This window comes from Myxine glutinosa, chromosome 9, assembly GCF_964187855.1.
Source record: "Myxine glutinosa chromosome 9, kmMyxGlut1.1, whole genome shotgun sequence".
Lineage (NCBI taxonomy): Eukaryota > Metazoa > Chordata > Myxini > Myxiniformes > Myxinidae > Myxine > Myxine glutinosa.
In genome coordinates, this window is record NC_136269.1 from 61,636,301 (window position 1) to 61,658,263 (window position 21,963).

At 47.1% G+C, this 21,963-nt stretch overlaps 2 protein-coding genes across 2 annotated transcripts in view; both read right to left on the reverse strand.

Annotated features, from left to right (window-relative positions):
* ABCD4 (ATP binding cassette subfamily D member 4) overlaps positions 1 to 21,963 on the reverse strand; it is a 680,822-nt gene that overhangs the window by 588,219 nt on the left and 70,640 nt on the right. The window lies entirely within an intron of this gene.
* Positions 1,011 to 21,570, reverse strand: LOC137434700 (synapse differentiation-inducing gene protein 1-like). Its single transcript, XM_068127849.2, has 3 exons — positions 19,971 to 21,570; positions 12,363 to 12,500; positions 1,011 to 1,325 (listed from the first exon to the last, which is right to left on the reverse strand). The coding sequence occupies exons 1-3, from the start codon at positions 20,430 to 20,432 to the stop codon at positions 1,167 to 1,169; spliced, it is 759 nt and encodes a 252-aa protein (XP_067983950.1). The 5' UTR covers positions 20,433 to 21,570; the 3' UTR covers positions 1,011 to 1,166.

Sequence of the window (21,963 nt, forward strand, 5' to 3'; positions counted from 1 at the left end):
CTGGGAGGCGCTGGTACTTAGGTCATAGGATGGATAGGCCTAATACCCTATTCAGTGCTGACCGGGCATGACGTCATACTTCAAGGACTGGGGGAATCAGCCAGTGTAAAAGACAAGAGGATTGACCCCCCCCTTCGTAAGGGGAGCGCCGACCCCAGATCCGTAACAATATATATATATATATATATATATATATATATATATATATATTCGTATTCTGGTGTTCTGCCTGAAGGCAGGCCCACTACTGCTAAAGCAGTTTCTTGGCAAGAGGTTTGGTGGATGGTTTGCTATTGCTTTCCCAGCAATAGTTATCACAGGAAGTTGGAATTAGGCCATGGTGCCAGTGGTAAGTTGCCTCCTTTTTGTGAAGGACACTGTGGGGACTTTAACAACTAATACCAGTAGACTAGACACCAGTTTAAAGTCCAATCGAAAGGATGAAACACACACACACTGATGAATCACTCTGCATTTGAAAACCGGGATGACAGTTTATAGCTGGGTTAGGATATGAACCGAGGTTAGACAGCTTACAGTGATGGTGCATACATCTAGGCCATCCTGGCAGCCCATATGTAATATTATGTTATGTGGAGGGAGGGGGGGGAGGGGATCCATAGCTCTAGACTGTGGTAAGTGTAACATGGTCTGTGTGCTTCGAGTAGGTTAGATTGCCATGTATCAGGGACCTGTCAGAGTAAGTCGTCTTGTTACTTGTGATGCTGAGCAGGCAGTGTATGTAATTTAAAGACAGTGTAGTCAATGTAATATTGTATGTGTAAACACCTCTTGTTTGAGAATTTTTGCCTGCACCATGGCTAAGTTACATCTTCCTGCCCTAACTACTGCTGGGAAGGCAAAGGCAAACTATCCAGTGTATAACCGTTGCCAAGAAGCTGCTTTAGTAGCACAGACACTCTGCAACAGAATACAGTACATCAGAATTCAAGTTTGCACTCTTACTTTCATTGCAGTAATTGAAGAAAAACTCGTAGGAATGTGTTTTTCATGGAGTTTATACAAATAATGTGACTTTTTAATTTGAGTGCCAGCCCCTAAGTCTTATTTCAAACTATCTGTGCACATTTCCTGCATTTGACAGCCCACTTAAAGAGGTCTGTATGTTTTGTTACACGTTGAGCTTCCCTGTGGATAAGCCTTCATCAGCCATGGCCATTTTTAGAAAGATAAGCAACTAAGGCCACGGCTGTACTTATGTAAACCCCTGTTCCGATGGTGATGGAAAGAACAGCAAGGAAAAGAGCTCTTCGCGACACTGTCGAAGCTCGAAGGAAATCCCCCTTCACAATTGCTTTGCTCGTCTGCAATGAGAAGGAAAAAAAAATTAAACAGTGTTGCTCAATATCCAAGTATATAACAATCTAAGTCTAAAACAATGCTTTAAAAAACACAATGTACCACAGCAAAATAGCGGTTTAGAACTCGTAAAGTCATGGATCATATGGATCCAATTATAAACAGTCCAAAAGACTAATTGTGGGCAGTCAGTATCTGCCCTGTGGCTTTGACAAAATGAAAAGCATAAGCTGGTTAATGTCAAGATGTCATTATGATCCTCCCAATTTAATCATAGCACTGAACCCATACGAAAAGCCCTATTATAAGGAACACAGAGACTGATACATTCTCTACCTGTCATATAATTAAATATGACTCATAGCCAAAACGTTACGCTGACGCATCTGTACAAGACACCATGTCAAAGCTGGAGAAGTTTTTCAGAGATTTCAAAATGAATGGCCAAGAAATATTTTAAAGACCATGTACATATGATGTATTAATGTATGCAAAATGGTGAAATAGTTACTCCTTTTCACAAACGACCATGTCCCCATGTTATTTTCATAATCTGCAGTCTACGACCTTTTTTACCCTGCGCTCACAAAACGAAAAGCGGGGTTAAGCGATCGATGCGTGTGTACGTGTGTCATGTGTCGTATGTACATACATATGTGCGTGTCTGCTTTAAAAATATATATATTTTCTCACCAATCGTTGGTCCAATTGATATGAAATTTTCACAATAGCAGTGCCTCTGCCTCTAGATTTTTTTTTTTTCATAATTATAACGTCATAGGTCACATCGTACAGATGCCATCTTGGAAAAACGTTGCACCTCTATCTCCAAAACCGCTGAATGGAAAAAATTGAAACATGGCTCATTGTCAAGTACTCCCCATAGGCATAGGGAATAAGATATTGTCAAGTCCGTAGCCGATGAAGACAAGCCTTGGACAGATAGCCGAACGTTTCTTTAACTCCGTGGGATATAACTAAACTTTGTGGGATTATCTTTGGCGCTCGGGGGAGGGGGGGGGAAGGCGGGAGGGGGGTGGGGGCCGAAGCCTTATCTGATCGGACAGCCACTATTGGGTTCAATGACTCGAACCCACAGACAAGTAAATGGACACGACAAGGAAATAAAATGCAACAAATAATGGATTTAATGAAAAAATAATGCAAGGATAACAAAACGAAAGGTAAAGTAAAACGAATTCCTATATTGAGGCGCCTCCACTCACTCATATACAAACACAAGATGGCGTGGAGTTGTGCCCGTAGCCAGCCGCCGGCGTGAGGCAAGCTGACAGGACAGCCTCCTTCGGTCTGCTCACGACCTCCTCCATCTCCAAAAAGCACCACCGTCAACACAACACCCCCTCCAATGTTGCAAAGGCTCCCCAAAGCTCCGAAATGTTCTCTCCAAAAAGCGCACACGAGCCAGCCGCAGCCGAGAGCCAGAGGCAAAAGCCGCCGCCCCACACGAAGCCAGCGCGAGAGAGAGGGAGGGAGGGGTGAAACCCCCTTTGTCCCTCGCTGACGTCACTCCTGACCAATCCTGACATCCCATTACATCATCCCATGGCTCCTTAACCAGTCATGAAGCTCGTGGCATGGTTTCTCCACCACCAGTTATCAAGGCGGGGTCTAGCCGTCATTCGGGAATGTTCGGATGATGTCAGCGGTCGTGGGGCGGGGTTTACTTGCCCGATGAACTGTGCTGTGTTTCTGTCGGCTTTTTCGGTGTTATTGTAGCAAGGCAGCTACAATTCATACAGCTTTGAATCATACAGCTGCATGAAGAATTAAATGTCTTTTATTTGCCAGATGTTGGGCGCCCCTTTATATGAACTTTTACAGAGCATTACTTGGTTCCTCCTCAGAACACAAGGGTAGTCCAGCATGCACACGAAATTTTTTGATTGCCCCTTATTTTGTATTGTTTGGCATTTTCTACAAGCTATGGAATGGCCATTCTTATCTATACTTTGCCACATGGCACATACCCTTACATAAAGGGGCATTTTCTATGCCCCTGGCATTTTACCCAAGAATATCCCTTCTTTTCTATAGTTTGCCACATGGCACGTACCATATAAAGGGGCCTTATCTATGCTCCTGGCATTTTACCCAAGATACATTTTAAATACGAACAAAATGCATTTTTCTTCGTACAATACTTTATTCAAGACGAAAAAAAAACTTGGAAAAGTAAGGGGAAAAAATATTCAACCCAGACAGGATTTGAACCCACAATCGCCAGCTTTGGAGTCTGATGCTTTATCCATTAGACCATTAAACCAGCACGTTCGAATTATTTTTTTTCAATATTTTAAAGGAGTATAGAGTGTGTATATATGTATATTGATATGTACAATATACCAGTAGAAGCCGAGAAACGAATTTTCAGTCCCCATTTTAAAGTTGCATACAGAGAAACCGTACCAAAAAAAGGAAGGGGCGCTTGGCGCCTCCCTTGATTTCCATACAATAAGCAATTTGATGTGGTGCAATACTCATAATGACGCTGAAATTCAGGTTTAAGAAGAATTACGTTTCATTGTACAAGATGTGCATTTGTTCATTATTCAAGACGATATAAAAGACTTGATCAAGTAAGGGGGAAGAAGCATATTCAACCCAGATGGGATTGTGAACCCACAATCCCCAGCTTGGGAGTCTGATGCTTTATCCATTAGGCCATTGGGCCAGCACATTACATTTGTGTAATAATATTTTGAAGAGTTATAAAGTGTGTATATATTTACATATATTTATTTATGTTGATATATTTATATATATTTAATTTAAAGCAAAAACTATGGCACTTAGGTGAAATTTGTTTCAAAAGCCATTAATTAGACCTATTGGCCAATTTGTATTCCAAGTTTCAGCTAGTTTCAATGTATAGTCCTTGAGATGTGAGCGCCAACACATTTTGGGCAGATGGGCAGATGGACGGACGGACAGACGGGCAGACGGACAGACACCAACGTGATTTCGAGTGTTTTCTAAATATAACTCACGAATGCATAAACGGACGTTGCTGAAATTTGGAACATATTACTTCAACATACTGTTGCGGTTTTGGGAAACCACTAAAAAGTAATGCCAACCACCATACAGGTCCCTTAGAATAGTTATTTCATAGCAGACCATTATCTTAGCCCCTTCCCCTTATTTCGGGTCAGTATGTCTTTATGCTTTGGGGAAAGGGAAAAACAGGTCCTCCTCTCATAAAGGATAATTTACCAGGCAATGCACCAGGCTCTTAGGCACACCATGGTGTCCATGTTCAGAAACCCACCAATCAGGGCCTGAATCACTTTGAGGGAGCTTGTGGGGCAGAGTAATGGGCTCCACCAATAGGGAGCCAGGACACCTCCAAGATCCACCCCCCTCCCCCTCCCCCTCCACCCCCACGCTCGGCAAAGGTGAATAAAAGGGAGATTAAAAGTCAATGATTCTCTCTCTGGCCGCTCTTTCTCGGCCCACTCAGCACGTGGACATTTTTTCTCTTGGCAGGTCTCCCTCTCACAGGCCTCTACCCCTGCATTATTCCACTCTGGGCCTGTCTCTTGTGCACTCATCATGTGTCTGCAAGATTGCTACACTCTGGGCTTGTCTCTTTGTCGACTCTGGGACTGTCTCACTCTGCTCGGTTCACTGAGCACGTGTGCTCCTCTCCTGGGGCCTGCATTGTTGACCAAGCACGTGTGCTCCTCTCTTGGGGCCTGGGTCACTCTGCCGTGCTGACGATTGATCTCACTCTGCCTATCTGTGCTAGGATCACCATTACCTGTTCATGCTGCTTGGTGGTGACACCAGGACGGAAGCCGTCGCGAGGAGAGGCATCTGGAACATCGTGGCCTTTGTGCAAATAGATTCAGGTTTCCGACGTTCGTTTGTTCGTTCGTTCCCCTCCCCTCCCCCGTGAAAGTGTGCTGGGCCCGTGTAGTGTTTATTTGTAGTAATCACAATAAGGCGTAGAACAAGCTAAGTTCCTGCTTCTCGTCCGTTTTTCCTTCCCATTGAAATAATTACATTGTAAATGTTTGTAAATAAATCAAATCGTTAAAACGTTTCCTTTCTCTCTGTCCGTGAAAGTCTTTTCCTCCATTGATCCGCCATTGCCTGCACCCAGGTTAACAATCGGTCGTAATGGCATATTAGCATTACTCCGGCGGTTACCAATGGTTTTCGCTCGGCCATCTGAACTGGTGTACCACCGGAGGGTATGGTACACTCCCCAATTGGGTCCGTCACGTGGTACAGGTAAGCTATCGCGCGCCGGACCAATCGGCGTTCGTAGTTTCTGATTCACAACCTGCTAAGCACAAAGTTATTCGTGCGCGGCAGCCACTGGTCTGGTAAGTTCAGGAGGAGACGGAGGTTATCCCCCTCGTAGTAAACCCGAACCCCGGGCCGCAACATATTTGGTGTTCAGGAGCGGGATTCCTGTCCGAGCACCGTAACACATTGGTGCCGGGAGTGGGATTCCGCTCCGGCCTCCGTAACAATACAAAGCAATTACTTCTGAAATTTGCAGCCAATTTCGTAAAGTAGAAGCCGAGAAACACATTGTCAGTCCCCATGTAAAAGCTACATACAGAGAAACGATCCCTTATATAAAGGGAGAAGTACTTTGCGCCTCCCTTTGATCTTTCACCATCCATGCACAAAGCAGCTGGACATACGCAAAAAAAATCTTCTATGAGCCGTGAGCATGAGCTGCTTCTGCGTTTGCTGCTGTGTGTTTCGCGTTTTCACGGCTTTCGCGGAATATCCTGCCGTTCACACTGTGAATAGCTTCACTTGATATACCACTGTTCACAGGTTAACAATGTTTCGTGGGATATCCCGTTATTCACATTTTGAATAGCTTCACGTGATATTCCACCGTTCACAGGTAAACAATGGTTCACGTGATGTCCCACCAGATACATAACACGTTATCCCTATGAGTTACTGTACAGAATGAAAACACTCCACAGTATCTATTGGTGCAATTAGCTGTCTCCATTTTCCCCATTGAAATAATGGCACGGCATTCGTTGGCGGATTTTCATCGACATTCGTGGATTATTGCCGACATTTGCCGGTTTATCTCACCATTTCCTGGACATTCATCAACCTTCCTGGATTATCGGCGACATTTTCAGGATTTTGCCTCGACATTCGTGGATTTTGCCTCACCGTTCGTGGTTTGGTCCTCTCTATTCGTACATTTTCATGACTCGGGAACCTATCCCCTATTTTTACATTGAAGCAATACCCTGCTATTCGCGGGTTTCGCTATTCGCGGACTTTCCAGGAACGTATCCCCTGCAAATAGCGGGGTCCGACTGTGTGTGTGTGTATATATATATATATATATGTATATATATATATATATATATATATATATATATATATATATATATATATATATATATATATATATATATTATCATTTTTTGCATACTAGTGCACCCGCACACTATGGGAGCTGCAGAAAGTGTCATTCCTCTTTGGGGTATATAGGTTACAGTCGATCGAAGGTCAGGTCTCAAGAACATTGGGTGTGTGTTCATTTGCCAAGTTTCTTGTGGAGAGATCGCCAAGTTGTTTAAGCATTCGAGCAAGCATTCAATTCAAAACCGTTAAGAAATGGCTGGCTTGGCAAGTGCTAGCTAGCAGCTTGGTAAATGAGCACAATCAGGGCTTCCCTCTTTCAGTTTTGTGTTAAACAGCAGGAGCATGTTTCAAAAGTTCGCGACGAAAAGCGCCACATTAGCGGCAGAAAGGGCCATGTTATTAACCTAACATTTGTGGGATATATAGAGTACTGTGGTGCTGTGCATACACGACTCGATTGCCAGAGAGGTAGGCCACAACGCGTGGATACAAACAAGAGTCTTTATTACAAGCTCGCATATCAGCACTGGGCGGGCTCAAGCTTAGAGCCCGCATATATGTCCCGAGGCCACGCCTTGCCCCCGGGCATGGACGGTCGGCCGAAAGGCAGAGCATGTATTTCAGTTCCCTGCCTGGACGCTCGCGCCACCCACTGGTGCGCGGAATTATTGACCCTTGTGCCCGCCACACGCCCCCGCCCCCCCCCCCAGAATTCCAGCGCACCTGAAGGGTGAGCTTGCGGGGAAGCCGGATGACCCGGCCGAAACGCCCCCTGGCGATGCGTGCAGGGCTGGGGGGTAGCGGGACGGCAGGGCTGGGGGGTGCCGGGGGTCTGACCGCTGGGGGGCGGCCTCGACGTGGAGGCAGAGCTGCTTGCGGGGGGTGGTCCAGATCGAGGTGGGCCGGCTTGAGGCGGTCCACGGAGATACGATCCGCGACACCGCCTATGTCCACGGTGAAATGTTTGTCCCCGGTCTCCAGCACGCGGAAGGGCCCGTCGTACGGGGGCCGTAGCGGTGGCCGGTGGGCATCGTGCAGGACGAAAACGTACTCCGCCGTGCGAAGCTCCGGGGTGACGTGGGAGGACGGGCAACTGTGGTGTGCCGTCGGCACCGGGGCGAACCTCCGGGCGGTCTCCTGCAGGGTGGAGTGCTGTTGCGCCACGGACCAAGGAGCCGTGGAGTCAGGGATAAATTCGCCTGGTACCCGCAGCGGTTGTCCGAAGACCAGCTCCGCTGAGGATGCGCGCAGGTCGTCCTTGGGCGCCGTCCTGAGGCCCAGCAGGACCCAGGGGAGCCTGTCGGCCCAGCTGCCGTCGCGGAGGCTGGTCCGGAGCACGGCCTTCATCGAGCGATGAAAGCGCTCGCACAGGCCGTTGGCCTGGGGGTGGTAGGCCGTGGTGTGGTGCAGTTTGACGCCGAGCCCGTGCGCCACCACGCCCCAGAGCTCCGAGGTGAACTGGGGGCCGCGGTCGGACGAGATGTCCGAGGGGGCACCGAACCAGGCAACCCAAGTGGCGATGAAGGCTTACGCCACATCAGCCGCAGATGTCTCCGCCAATGGCATGGCCTCCGGCCACCGTGTGGTGCGGTCCACCATGGTGAGGAGGTGGGTGAACCCCCGCGAGAGGGGCAGAGGTCCCACCAAGTCGACGTGGATGTGGTCGAACCGACGCTCAGGCACCGTAAATGGGGCCAACGGGGCCTGGGTGTGGCAGTGAACCTTTGCGCGCTGGCATGCGAGGCACGTCCTGGCCCAGTCGCGGACGTCCTTCCTGAGGCCATGCCAGACGAACTTCGCCGTGACGAGCTTCTGGGAGGCCTTCGTGCCCGGGTGGGACAGGCCGTGGATGGCGTCGAAAACCGGGCGCTGCCAGCCAGCGGGCACGATGGGGCGAGGCCGGCCGAGGGAGACGTCGCACAGGAGGGCCGCGCCCGTGACGTCGAACGGCACCTCGGTGACGTGGAGGCCCATGACGGCGGTCCGCAAGGCCTGGATGCCGGGGTCGGTGGTCTGGTCCTCCGCCATCCGGGCATAGTCGATCCCGAGGTGGACCGCGTGCGCGACGGACCGGGAAAGGCAATCCGCCACCGGGTTGTCTTTACCCGCGACGTGATGGATGGCCGTCATGTACTCGGACATGGCAGAGAGGTGACATTGCTGCCGGGCCGACCATGGCTCGGCAACCTTGGCCATCGCGAACACAGGGGCTTGTGATCAACGAAAGCCGTGAACGGGCAGCCCTCGAGCAGATGGCGGAAGTGTCGGACAGCCAGGTGGAGCCCGAGCAGCTCGCGGTCGAAGGTGCTGTAGCGGCGTTCGTGCGGGCAAAGCTGCCGGATAAAAAACACCAGGGGCTGCCAAGCACCACGCACCCACTGCTCGTGCACCGCACCCACCGAGTAGTCCGACACGTCGGTGGTGAGGGCGATCGGTGCATCGGGCGCCGGGTGCGCCAGCATGGTGGCGTTGGCCAAGGCCAGCTTTGCACCCGCAAACGGTGCGGCCATCGGCTCCGACCAGGCGATGTCACTTTTGCCTGGCTTCCCGCGGAAGGCCTCGTGCAGAGGGCAGAGGAGCTGGGCGACGCAGGGCACGAAGCGGTGGTAAAAATTGACCATGCCCAGGAATTCCTGGAGCCCCTTGATTGTGCAGGGGCGCGGAAAAGTCATGACGGCCTCCACCTTGGCCGGTAAAGGGACGGCCCCGTGCCTGGTGATGCGGTGCCCCAAGAGGTCGATGGCGGCGACGCCGAAGCGGCACTTTGCGGGGTTGATGATCAGGCCATGCTGGCCCAGGCGTTCGAAAAGCGTGCGGAGGTGGAGCAGGTGCTCCTCCCGGGACGCGATCGTGACTAGGATGTCGTCCAGGTAGACATAGATGAAAGGTAAGTCATGCAAGACGCTGTCCATGAGCCGTTGGAACGCCTGGGCCGCATTCTTCAACCCAAAAGGCATCCGCAGGAACTCAAAGAGGCCGAAAGGGGTGATGACGGCCGTCTTTGGGACATCGTCCGGTTGGACGTGGACCTGGTGGTAGCCCCGGATGAGGTCCACCTTGGAGAACACGGTCGTGTTTGCCAACCGGGCGGAAAAGTCTTGGATATGCGGGACCGGGTAGTGGTCGGGGGTGGTGGCATCATTGAAGCGGCGGTAATCACCGCACGGCCACCATCCGCCGCCGGGCTTCGGCACAATGTGCAGAGGAGAGGCCCAAGCGCTGTTGGAGCACCGTACGATACCCAGCCGTTCCAGCGTGGCGAACACCGCTTTTGCCACGGCGAGCTTCGTGGGGTCGAGGCGGCGAGCCCGGGCATAGACCGGCGGCGCGACCGTGGGGATATGGTGCTCCACCCCATGTTGAACGGCCACCGCTGAAAAGGTGGGCCACGTGGGGGCCGGGAAACTGGCGAGGAGGCGAGTAAACTCGTCCGCTGCCGGAAGCATACAGACTAACCTCGCCGGGACGGAACCTTTCAGCAAGCCACTCAGTGAGCTGCTCAACGAGCCGCTCAGCGAACAAGCGAGCGAGCTGAAGGTTTCAGTCTGGACGAGACCTCTGCGCTTAACGTCGACCAACAGCCCATGCGCACATAGGAAGTCCACGCCGAGGAAGGCCATTGGCACGCTGGCGGTGATGAACGACCATTGAAAGCGCTGCCCTCCGAACCGCAGTGAGAGGCAACGCTTCCCGAATGTGCAGATGGGTGTACCGTTGGCGGCAAGAAAAGCGGGGCCCCGGCCCGCGGCTTGCTTGTCGGATGCGGAGGCGGGGAGGATGCTTACCTGCGCTCCCGTGTCGCAAAGAAAACGGTGCCCGGACGAGGTGTCCGTGATGAACAGGAGGGTGCCGGAATGGCCGACGCTCATGGCCGCAAGTGAGCGCCAGCCCGGTCATTTCCCGACCCGTCAAAATAACACGGCGGGCGGCACATTTTAGCGTTGCGGCCGAACCTGGCATGGTAGTAGCACCAGGTTTGCGGCGGTGGCCCCCGCGGCGGCCGTGCCGGCGGTGGTGGTGGTGGTGGTGGCGGTAGTGGGCGGGGCGTAGCAGCGGCCACGAGGGAAGCAGGGGGCGCTGTAGCCTCCGTGCCGGGATCCACTACGGCAGCACCGTACACCGACCGCGTGTCGCAGGCCGCGAAATACTTGTCGGCCTCTCCAGCCAGGGCGCGGGGTTCCGTTATTTTGGAACCGGCCAGCGCGAAGCGCACCTGTACAGGTAGCTGGCGTAGGAAAAGTGCTCGGAATAAGAAATCCGGGCGCTGGTCTCCAAGCAGGGACAGCATGAAATCCATCCGGACAGATGGTCATGTGTCGCCGAGGGCGAGAAGGTCCAGGAGGCGGTCGGCACGTTCGACCTCCGTGAGCCTGAACATGGCGAGGAGGAGACGTTTGAGTGCCTCGTCCTTGTGGTCGCCCGGCGGGCGCCGAAGGATGGACACGACGCGGGCGGCAGTGCCGGGCCCGAGGGCGGCGACCATGTGGTAGTACCTGGTCTCGTCCGCCGTGATGCCCCGGAGTTGGAATTGAGCTTCGGCTTGCACAAACCAAACGTCGGCTTGCGCTTCCCAAAACTCCGGGAGTTTGATTGCGATGGCGTTGGTCGCCATGGCGCGTTCGGGGGTCAGCAACGGCTGAACCAATCGGGGTCACCAGTGTGGTGCTGTGCACACACGACTCGATTGCCAGAGAGGTAGGCCACAACGCGTGGATACAAACAAGTCTTTATTACAAGCTCGCATATCAGCACTGGGCGGGCTCGAGCTTAGAGCCCGCATATATGTCCCGAGGCCACGCCTTGCCCCCGGGCGTGGCCGATCAGCCGAAAGGCCGGGCATGTATTTCAGTTCCCCGCCTGGACGCTCGCGCCACCCACTGGTGCACGGAATTATTGACCCTTGTGCCCACCACAGTACCATCGATCTTCGCTCAGGTCTGTCAGTAAACCTTACTTCACGGATGTCGGGATTCCTCCAAATTTCTTCATTTCGTATGATAAAGAGCATTAGGGACTGTTTAAAAAGCTAAACATACGTGATTGTGGTTTATAATATTTGTACTTACTGTAGAAGCCCTTTCTCCCATGGAAAGGCCATTATAACTATGGGCTATTTATGCACGTTATCACTGCAGGAAAAATGCCTTGGGGAGGTGGGACATTATTAGTATTAATACTGTTTTGTAATAACATTAACAATATGTGATTATCATTAATATTGTTATTAAAAGTGTCTTTGGAAAAACGTCACGATAAATCTTCTTCTTTGATAAACGCCACGATAAAGCTAATTTAACATTGATATACACCTCAACACGCAACCCATTGACGGCAATGGCAGGGAAAACCCGCTCGGGGGAGAAACTCCCCTTGGGGAGGGGGGAAAATGAATGCGCTACAACCTTCATTATGTACCCTTGGTCATCCTGTCAAGTTTGGTTGAGATTGGATAAGTAAGGACGGAATGTATTGGCGTCAAAAATTCATCAGACAGACGGACAGACACATAGCTCTTTCACGAGCCTCGATTCAGTATACAAAAAAAAAAAAAAAAAAAAAATGGCGTATTTTAGTATGATGATATGTCTCTTTAAGAAATGGAAACCACGGCTGACATGATAACAGAACAAAATGTAGCTTAATGGATATTGAAATCTTACTTCCTGTGAGAGGCAGAAGGCAGCAATTCCAAGGGGCCAGAAACAGCAGAGCATTGAGAACACACTCAAACCAAGATGGTCACGAGGTGGAAGTGAAAAGAAAGTATCTTCGCTCTCTGTGTCACTGGAACAATCGCTCTGTGGAACAGTTATTCAAATACAAGTCAAACTTCCCTCATCCTCATGTTTTTGCGAAGTTTTATCCTTTTACCGATGGGACCTATGCATGTATTATCTTCCCTACTACATATATATGTATATATGTGTGTATATGTGTGTATATATATATATATATATATATATATATATATATATATATATGTATATATATATATATATATACACACATATATACAGTATATATATATATATATATATATATATATATATATATATATATATATATATATATATGTATATATATATATATATATAGCAGTAAAGTATGTTTGTTTGTTTGTCCTCTTATAACTCGAGAACTACTCATCGCAGAGCAAAACCAAAGGCATATTCAGAATCAGTACGTCTCAGAGAAACTACAGCACACCTTAAATGTTAAAAAAAAAACTTCGGGTTTTAAAAATATGACGTCATCAGCGTATTTCGTAACGTTAATTTTTCAACTTCATCCAATTGACATGGGACCAACGGCATGTGACAGAGAGTGAAGCATACATACATGCTACATTTATTTGACAATGACTTCCGACTTCTGGGTTCGGAATGTGGGACCAATGCCATTTGACAGGGAATAAAAAATAAATGCGACATTCAATTGACGACAATGACTTCCGACTTCCGACTTCCGACTTCCGACTTCCACGCAGTTTCTGATCGCTTTTTCTGATTCTGGATTCTCTGATTTTACATGCCGCAGTTTCTCAATTAAATTTCACTTCATGATTTTCTATTCTCTTCTTTTTCATGAGGATTTTCGATTTTCTGCTTTTAGATGACCCAGGGTTAATTCCACGTAGTTTCTGATCAAAATCTCCGAAATGCCCTGAAAAGGGAAGAGCTGCATTGGTCCGACGACAGCTTCAGCTAAGCGAAAACAGACTGAGAGACAACAGGAGACCGAAGAGGAGCGAACAACCAGGCTCAATGAACAGGCTCATCGGCAACAACAACAGCGAGTAAATGAGACACAAGATGAGCGAACAACCAGGCTCAATGAACAGGCTCATCGGGAACAACAACTGCGAGTAAATGAGACACAAGATGAGCAATCGACCAGGCTCAATGAACACTGAACAGGCTCATCGGGAACAACAACTGCGAGTAAATGAGACACAAGATGAGCGATCGACCAGGCTCAATGAACAGGCTCATCGGCAACAACAACGGCGAGTAAATGTGACTGAGGAAGAGTGTGATGCAAGACACATGGCAAACCGTCACCGCACTGCAGAAGCACGAGCTCGGGCCCGGAGACCAAGTAACAAAAGGGAGGCATTCACGTATGACCCGGCTGACCCAACAACTTACGCAGACATCGGCCGAATGGACCAAGTCTGCACTCACTGCTCTGCTTACAAGTTTGAAGGAGAGACCAAAGGTGTGCGCTGCAACAATGGGAAAGTCGTCCTTGAGCCTTTCCCTGCCCTTCCTCCCTTCCTGAAGGAACTTCTCTCTGGCGAAGGTCTCCTCAGCAAGCACTTCCTTGACAACATTCGAACGTATAATGGCAGTTTTGCGATGACGAGCTTCGGGCATAAGGAAGCTGAAGTACAGGGCTGGAACCCGAGCTTCCCTATCCAAGGTCAAGCGTTCCACCGCATTGGCAGCTTGCTCCCGCCTGAAGAGGGTCAGCCAAAGTTCTTACAGGTCTACTTCCTGGACTCACATGCCAAAGAGCTGACTGCCAGGAACCACAGCAGCCTCAAACCACACATCATTGAAATGCTCACAAAGTGGTTCCACGAGAATAACCATCTGGTCCGTGAGCTGAAGACTGCAAGAGATATGCTTGCAGAAGGAGATAACTCGGAAGAGCACCAGATAATCATCCGCGAAAACAAGCGACCACGTGGTGAGCATGCACGCCGCTACAACGCCCAGTCTGCACCAGAAGTCGCCATCTTAATGGACAATGAGCCAACAGAACCCAGAGATATTGTCCTTAAACTTCGCGATGGGGCACTCAAAAGGATAAGTGAGCTGCATGCATCTTATGATGCACTACAGTACCCCATAGTGTTCAAATATGGAATGGATGGCTACACTATCCACCTGGTGGCCAGGAATGCTACTGGAAAATATGGACAAAAACTCACACAGCTGCAGTACTACAGCTACCACATCATGGTGAGAGAGGGAAATCACATACTGCAGATGCGACGACTCTTTCAGCAGTTTCTGGTAGATGTATATTCTAAAATCGAGGCAGAGCGACTGGGCTTTATCCGCCGGGAGCAAACGAGCTTACTCGCTGATAACTATGGCAACCTCTGTGACAGTCTCATGGCCAGTGTATTGGACTAGATGCTCTTTCATAGTTTGTAAAAAACGTTGTTTTGGAAAAACTTTTTAATCAAAACAGGCGAATCTCCAGAATTGGTGCTTCTCAGCCGACTATCTTCCCATCCAGTCGAAAGAGAATAATGATGTTTAGTGTTTATATTTTATATAAATTATAGAATATATTTTATACAAAATGTATGTACAAAAGTTTTTTTAATGTTTTAGGTCTGTTTGGCTGAAAAATTTCTGATATCAATACCCCCAATCTTAGGCATTGTCGGATATAGTCAGAGCGTTCACCTTTAATTAATGAATTTTAAGAATCCTTCCAATTTGCAACAGTCGTAGACGGGTATCCTTGCTAGTATTATATATATATATATATATATATATACACAGTATGAAAATTTATTAAATGAGACATGATAACAAAGGAAATCATTAAAATATGAAACCAAAATGCACTTTCAAGGAATTTCCATGAACGATTAAGGATAGAACAACACTTATTATAAAAGGAAAATTCAAATCTGTCTACATTTTCTCAATAATCAGTGTGACCACCAATTTGCCTTGAGAACTGCCTCAACTTCATTTGGGATTGATTGAATTGTTTTGTGGATTAATTATGTTTAAGACAATCTTTACCGAACAGTGTTGTAATGCACTCCATTGCATAGTCGGACTGCTCACATAAATTTTCATCATTCTCTCAAATGTATTCACCCTTTATTTATTCTGTTAAGACAAAGTGTCAGTCAATGATAAATATAATAAAGTAGAACAGAACCTGGTAGAGCACATGCCTCCACCAGGTTGAACAGTTTACTTTTTGTATCCCACTGATAGGCTGGATCTGGATCCATATCTGAACCAAAATCGAATTGGCTTGTTCTTGTCATCTAACCAACTCATCTGTCTAGTTTCATCCGAATCCGTCCAACGTTTTGTTTTGATATATTGTACTGTACTGTATATTGTTTTTAGCCCTATCCCTCAATAGTGAGGGAACACTTAAAAATTCTCGTATCCGGATCCAGATCTTCACCAAAATCTATTCATTTCGGCCTTGTCACACACCCAACCTCTCCGCCAAATTTTGTCCGAATCTGTGCACAACTCTTTGAGATATGCTCTTTACAGACAAAGCATAATTATGGGAACAGATCAACTTAAAGGAAGTTAAAATCGTACAATACTTAGTATTTGGTTGCATAATCCTTGCATGCAATAACTGCATCGAGCCTGTGACCCATTGATATCAACAAACCCTTGGTATCTTCCCTTGAGATGCTTTGCAAGCGTTTACTGCAGCCATTTTCAGTTGTTGTTTATGTTGTAGGGTTTCTAACCTTAATCTCCCCATAAAACTTTGTTCCAGAATTCACTGGTTCACCTCTGTACTTGTCAAATTTTAATCTGCCATTTCTATTTTTGGTGCTGATGAAAGGTTTGCATCTTGCGGCCTTTGTAATTCTGTTATCAAAGTCTTCTGCATACTGCCCCTGCACCCCTGCACTCTGGAGGTTGTTGGTGGTATCACTGACAGTTGTTTGAGGGTTTTTATTCACAGCTGTGATGATTTTTCTATCATCAACTGCAGTTGTTTTCCTTGGGCGACCTGGCCATTGTCTATTGATAAGTACACTAGTGGTTTTTATTCTTTTTTCAAGATATTCCACATTGTTGTATTTGATTTGCGCAGTTGTTGTGCTATGGTTCTAATTTAATTATTATGTTATTTTATCTTCCAAAATGTTTGCTTTTCCTTAACAGACACTTATTATAAAAGGAAAAATCAAATCTTGTATTCATGTTGGTTTATGTCTACTGACTCCAAAGGCAGACTCTCGAGGCAAAGCAAAGGTTAAAGCCTAGACTAGACATTCACAGCTCTTTAATGTGTAAACAATTAATGTAACAAGAAACACGTGGGTAATAAGAAACACCTGTCAGTCATTTGTTCCAATACATATGCTTATCTAAAATGGGGGGAGTGAACATAAAAAGTGCGATTGTTCTGCAATGGTAAAACATATATGTATAGAAATAACAAGGAATAAAAGCTAATCTTCTGTACTCTTGCCTTATATTCGTCCTATGATGTCAAATCCAAATTTCTTGAGTTTATTAGTTGGTGGGTCCAACCCTCAAACTTGAGTTACTGGTACCATTTGGGGGGAATATTCCATATGCTATTTTTCAAGTAGTATAACATCTCAAGTTTACGTTTTCACATAATGGACGTCTGAAATATGCAGCTTTATCCAAAAAAAAATTAGAAAATTAAGAGAGGATAAAGTTCTGGGTCCAGATAAAATATGCATCCATGATAATTTGGAGAGGTGGCGGAGCAGATAAGCGTGATGCTGGTTGATATTTTTCACAGCTCATTGGAAGCAGGACAGGCACCAGAGAATTGGGGAGTAGCAAATGGAACACCACTATTTAAGAAACTATTCACATAAAAATTGGGGAGCTGTTAGTTCGACTTAAATAGTGGGGAAGATGTTGGAGACGTTAATTAATACAACCAGTAGGGAAGGATTTGATTATATTCAAACAAATTAACGATTGTCAAAAGGGATCTCCAAAGGGGAAATTGGAGTTATTTGATGCAATTTCTGACTGGGTGGACGAAAGAAGTGCAGTGAATAGTATTATATATCTAATATCTAGAGATGGCATTTAATAAAGTACCACATTGAAGGCTGTTGGCTCAGATGAAGGCTTGTTAAGTGACAGGTAGAGTAGCTAACTGGATTGGAGACTGGCTTAGTGATTGGAAGCAAATAGTGTCTGTGATTGGGAGGATGTCTCGATGAGAGGGTGTAAGTGGGGTACCTCAAGGATCAGTTATAAGACTTATTATTCATACTTTACATCAAAGATTTGCATAATGTGGTTAAGAGTAGGCTTTCCAAATTTGCAGATGAGACAAATCTTGGAGGGTAGACAGCAGAGAGGGGGATGATCAGATTCAGGAAAGTCTCAATACTTTCACAGATTGGACGAAAGATTGGCAGATGCAGTTTAACACCAGGAAGTGTAATTTGCTGGGGATGGGTAAGATAATGAAAATTAGAGATTGCATAATGCAATGGGGGCAGTCTTGGAGCTTCTTATGCATAGGATGGATCTCGGGGTGGTAATAGATAAGGGAGTAAGCAGACAGCACAGTGCCAGGCAGCTAGGAGTAAAGCAAACTGGGTTTTAGGTTGTATTTGTAGAGGGGATAGATTATAAATCAAAACAGGTCGTATTAATACCGTACAGGAATTTTGTGAGGTCTCATTTGGAATATTGTGTTCAGTTTTGGTCACTATATCTGAGGAAGGACATTGTTACTATTACTAGAGGGGCCAATATATAAAAGAGGCCGAATTAAGGAGTTTGACTACTTTGACTTCAGCTGAAAAAAAAAAAAACATTGGAATTTTTTTTGGGGGGGTTTTGAAAGATGAAAACATGTATGGAAAGTACAATACAACACAGGCTGGTATTTGTGCATTTCCATCAAATTTAGAGTTTAACCTCGGGGTTGCATGCTGATTTATATGACACAAATATAAAGGTGAATTCATAACGTGAGAATTTAGAAATTTTAAACAGAATTTTTTAAAGCGATTTGAATGATCCAACATGTTGAAGAGGATTTGGGTATGCCCAGTTGAGGATTTGGAGGGCCAGAGGGGGTGGGGGGGGGGGGGGGTCATCTTTAAGGAGCACATAGCTAGGAAAGATTAAATTCCCATTATATATTTAACTATACATACTTTGCATAACAGTGTTGAAGTCAGATTTAACATTAAATGGAATTTCTGTGGGTAGCTGCATGTATATACTGTATATATGTACAGTAATATATATTGATACCTTTTCCCACCTCCCCCCAAGCCCTCTCCCTCCCACATTTCTCTCGATGTCCCTGCTCTCAAATGTTGTGTTTGTGTCCTTCCCCCTCTCTCCCAATCTTGTCTACCTCTCCCCTTATTTCGTGTTTTATGTGTCGGTTTAACTTTTTGTGTGATTAATGTTAGCTCTTTCACGAGCCTCGACCTTGTATCCCCAAAAAAAGAAAAAAAGAAGAAAAGGAATCCATGTTGTGTGTGTGTATATATACATATATATATATATATTATTTATATACAGTATATATCCACCTCGTTTTATCTTTTTTGCTTGCCTTGGGCTATTGTGGGTATCTCGTTCGCATAACTTTTTGAACATCCCACATGTGTGTAAGAATAAATTTACACTAGTGGTGTTATAACATTTACTTTTCCCAGCTATGCCGCAGACGCACAACCACCGTGGATTTGAGCAGGAATTCGGATTTAACCCCCAGTATCTGCACACAACGGTCTTATTTTTCATTAAAAACGCACATTTGAATACAATCCTCCTTCGTCCTGTTACAATGTCCTCATGGCCCCAATCAAACCGCTCTTGTTACTCCATTGATATCATGTAAATCACCTGTTTGAACGAAGTAATGTTGTGTATAATGAGTTTAAGTAAAGCGATGAACATAATGAAGGTGCTTTGAGAGATAATGGACATTACAAGCAAAAGTGAAAACTGATGGTGATTAGTTGGTCCATTAGCAGACACAAACAGGTGATTCATAGAGACAGGTTATTTCTCTACACCTCATCCCTCATACATCACACTTTTGTACTGCCATTTTTGGCGAAGAACTTACAGATAAAACGCTGGAAGAGACTGAGAACATCAGTTATTTTCTCTTTCATTACAAAATCTGTTTTTGTCTTTGAAACCCAATCAATACCAACTAGACACGTCATAGACACAGTTATGTGAAACAAAATGACACATTTGGCATGTTTTATAATCGAGTCCAGAATGTTATCCGATTCTGTGCGATCTGGGAGTCTGAATAGGTAAATGCTCCAGGTGCAATTATTGTAAAGGTTGCACCCACGTGACCAGATTGATTTTGCTCTCTACATAGCAAATGTAAATTAGGGACAAAAAGCAATTGTTAAACAGGTGTGCGCAAATACTAGCACACCTGCTGAGCAGAACAGACGCTGATAAATAAAACGAACGTACTCCAACAGCCCCACTTCAATTACATCCATCGGTGTAAGCAGGTAAAGGTAGAAGGCGTATGTAACGCACCTCGAGGTCGTGGTAGTCCCCGTCTTCCTGGACGTCGTAAGACACCGTCTGGATGTTCGGCGACCCGGAGCTGGGATCCAGTCCGCAGACACGTTCGCACGACTCGCTGCCCTTTTCCAGCACCGGCCTCGCACCGTTTTCACTCCCGGCCCAGCAATCGGCTTCAATAAAGGTCGTCTCGCAGCAACCCAATAACGTTCCGTCGGTCGGCCTTCCCGAGAGCGCGGGCGACTCGAGGCTAGGTGCGCGCACCTGTACACCTTGGCTGTAATAAGAGTGCACCGCGTGCTGCAGGATGCACGGATCGAGAAACTGCTCGTACAAGTCTCGCGGCTCGGGGCTTTCCAGTCCCTCGACCCCTCGGCAGGAGGACAGGTAAACGGAGACGAGACCATTCTTCCTGAAGCCCATCAGGCAGTCATCTTGAAGCAGAGTGTTCTGCACCTCGCCGAAGCTCTCCATCGCGCATAAGCGTCACGCCGACGGTTCCTTCTGCACTATTGTATTGTTGCGAGGGGGCGGCCAACGTGGCTCTCACTCTGTTCGCTGTTCCCAAGGCTTCTGGGGAGGCAGGGAGCAACCCAATTCCGTAACTTGAAGCGTGTGGCGAGGGGACTGCCAACTACCCGTGCGGGATTGCAGCGTCAGTGGAGGACAGCCGGCTCAAACACCAAGGGATGCGCGCTTCGATCCACGCAGAGTTCACTTAAAGCGACACTTGGAGCCATCCAACATAATTGGTACTGACTTTCGTATTCCACACAATCATTTACTCTTTTTATCTCTCTGTATCTCTCTGTCTCTGTATCTCTCACTGTCTCTGTATCTGTCTCTGTATCTGTCTCTCTCTCTCTCTCTGTCTGTCTGTCTCTCTCTGTCTGTCTGTCTCTGTCTGTCTCTCTCTGTCTGTCCCTATATCTCTGTCTCTGTCTCTCTGTCTGTCCCTGTATCTCTCTGTCTGTATCTCTCTCTCTCTCTCTCTCTCTCTCTCTCTCTCTCTCTCTCTCTCTCTCTCTCTCTCTCTCTCTCTGTCTCTGTCTCTGTCTCTGTCTCTCTCCCTCTGTCTATCTGTCTCTCTCTCTCTCTCTCTCTCTCTCTCTCTCTGTCTCTCTGTCTCTGTCTCTGTCTCTGTCTCTGTCTCTGTCTCTCTCCCTCTGTCTATCTCTCTCTCTCTCTCTCTCTCTCTCTCTCTCTCTCTCTCTCTTTGTCTCTCTCCCTCTGTCTGTCTGTCTATCTGTCTCTCTCTCTCTCTCTCTCCCTACGTCACTATTCTATCTTGCTCTGTCCACCCAGAATGCGCTCAAATGACTAAGTGAACAATTAAACGATGTAAATAAATTCCCATTGATGGAGGTTGGGAATCATCACTGTGCCGGAATGTCGCTGCCAGCATCCCAAACGATGCGAACGTTGTTGAGCCAAGCGATCTATGGGTGGGAGATGGACGACCCTCGACATGCGGGACACGCGAGTAGGAGGTCTGGAACGTGGGAGACCCGTGAGCTGGACCCGCGGGATCTGCGAGCGTCTTGTATGATGAGCGGGGGCTAGAGAGAGAGCGAGAGCATTGGCAGACAATGTTTCGAGTTGCCACCAAACTGCCACCCTGTACTCCCGTGCCTCCTCCCCTGCACGCTTCGCGGATACACAGTGCATAGCAGCAGGGCTTCTGAATGGTTAACTTGTTTGGGAGCCAATCATAAGTCCGTGGCCGGACAAAAAGAATCAATAACTGACAGAAAAGAAACTTCATTTAACATCGTCTTTCTATGACAATTACAGCAAGCCACCTTGAAAAGCTATGATCTTCTTGATATTGAATTGCTATGTGTGGGAGAAGGGCGATTTAGTCAAATGTAAGGCCTATAAGATTAGTATGGTTCATGTGCTCGTGTAGGATAGATCATAGATGAGTATTACAGACTTCATGTTTAGGTTAAGTTGGCCAACTAATGTGTGCTGATGAAAGGCAGTGAGTGGTGTTACCTGCTGG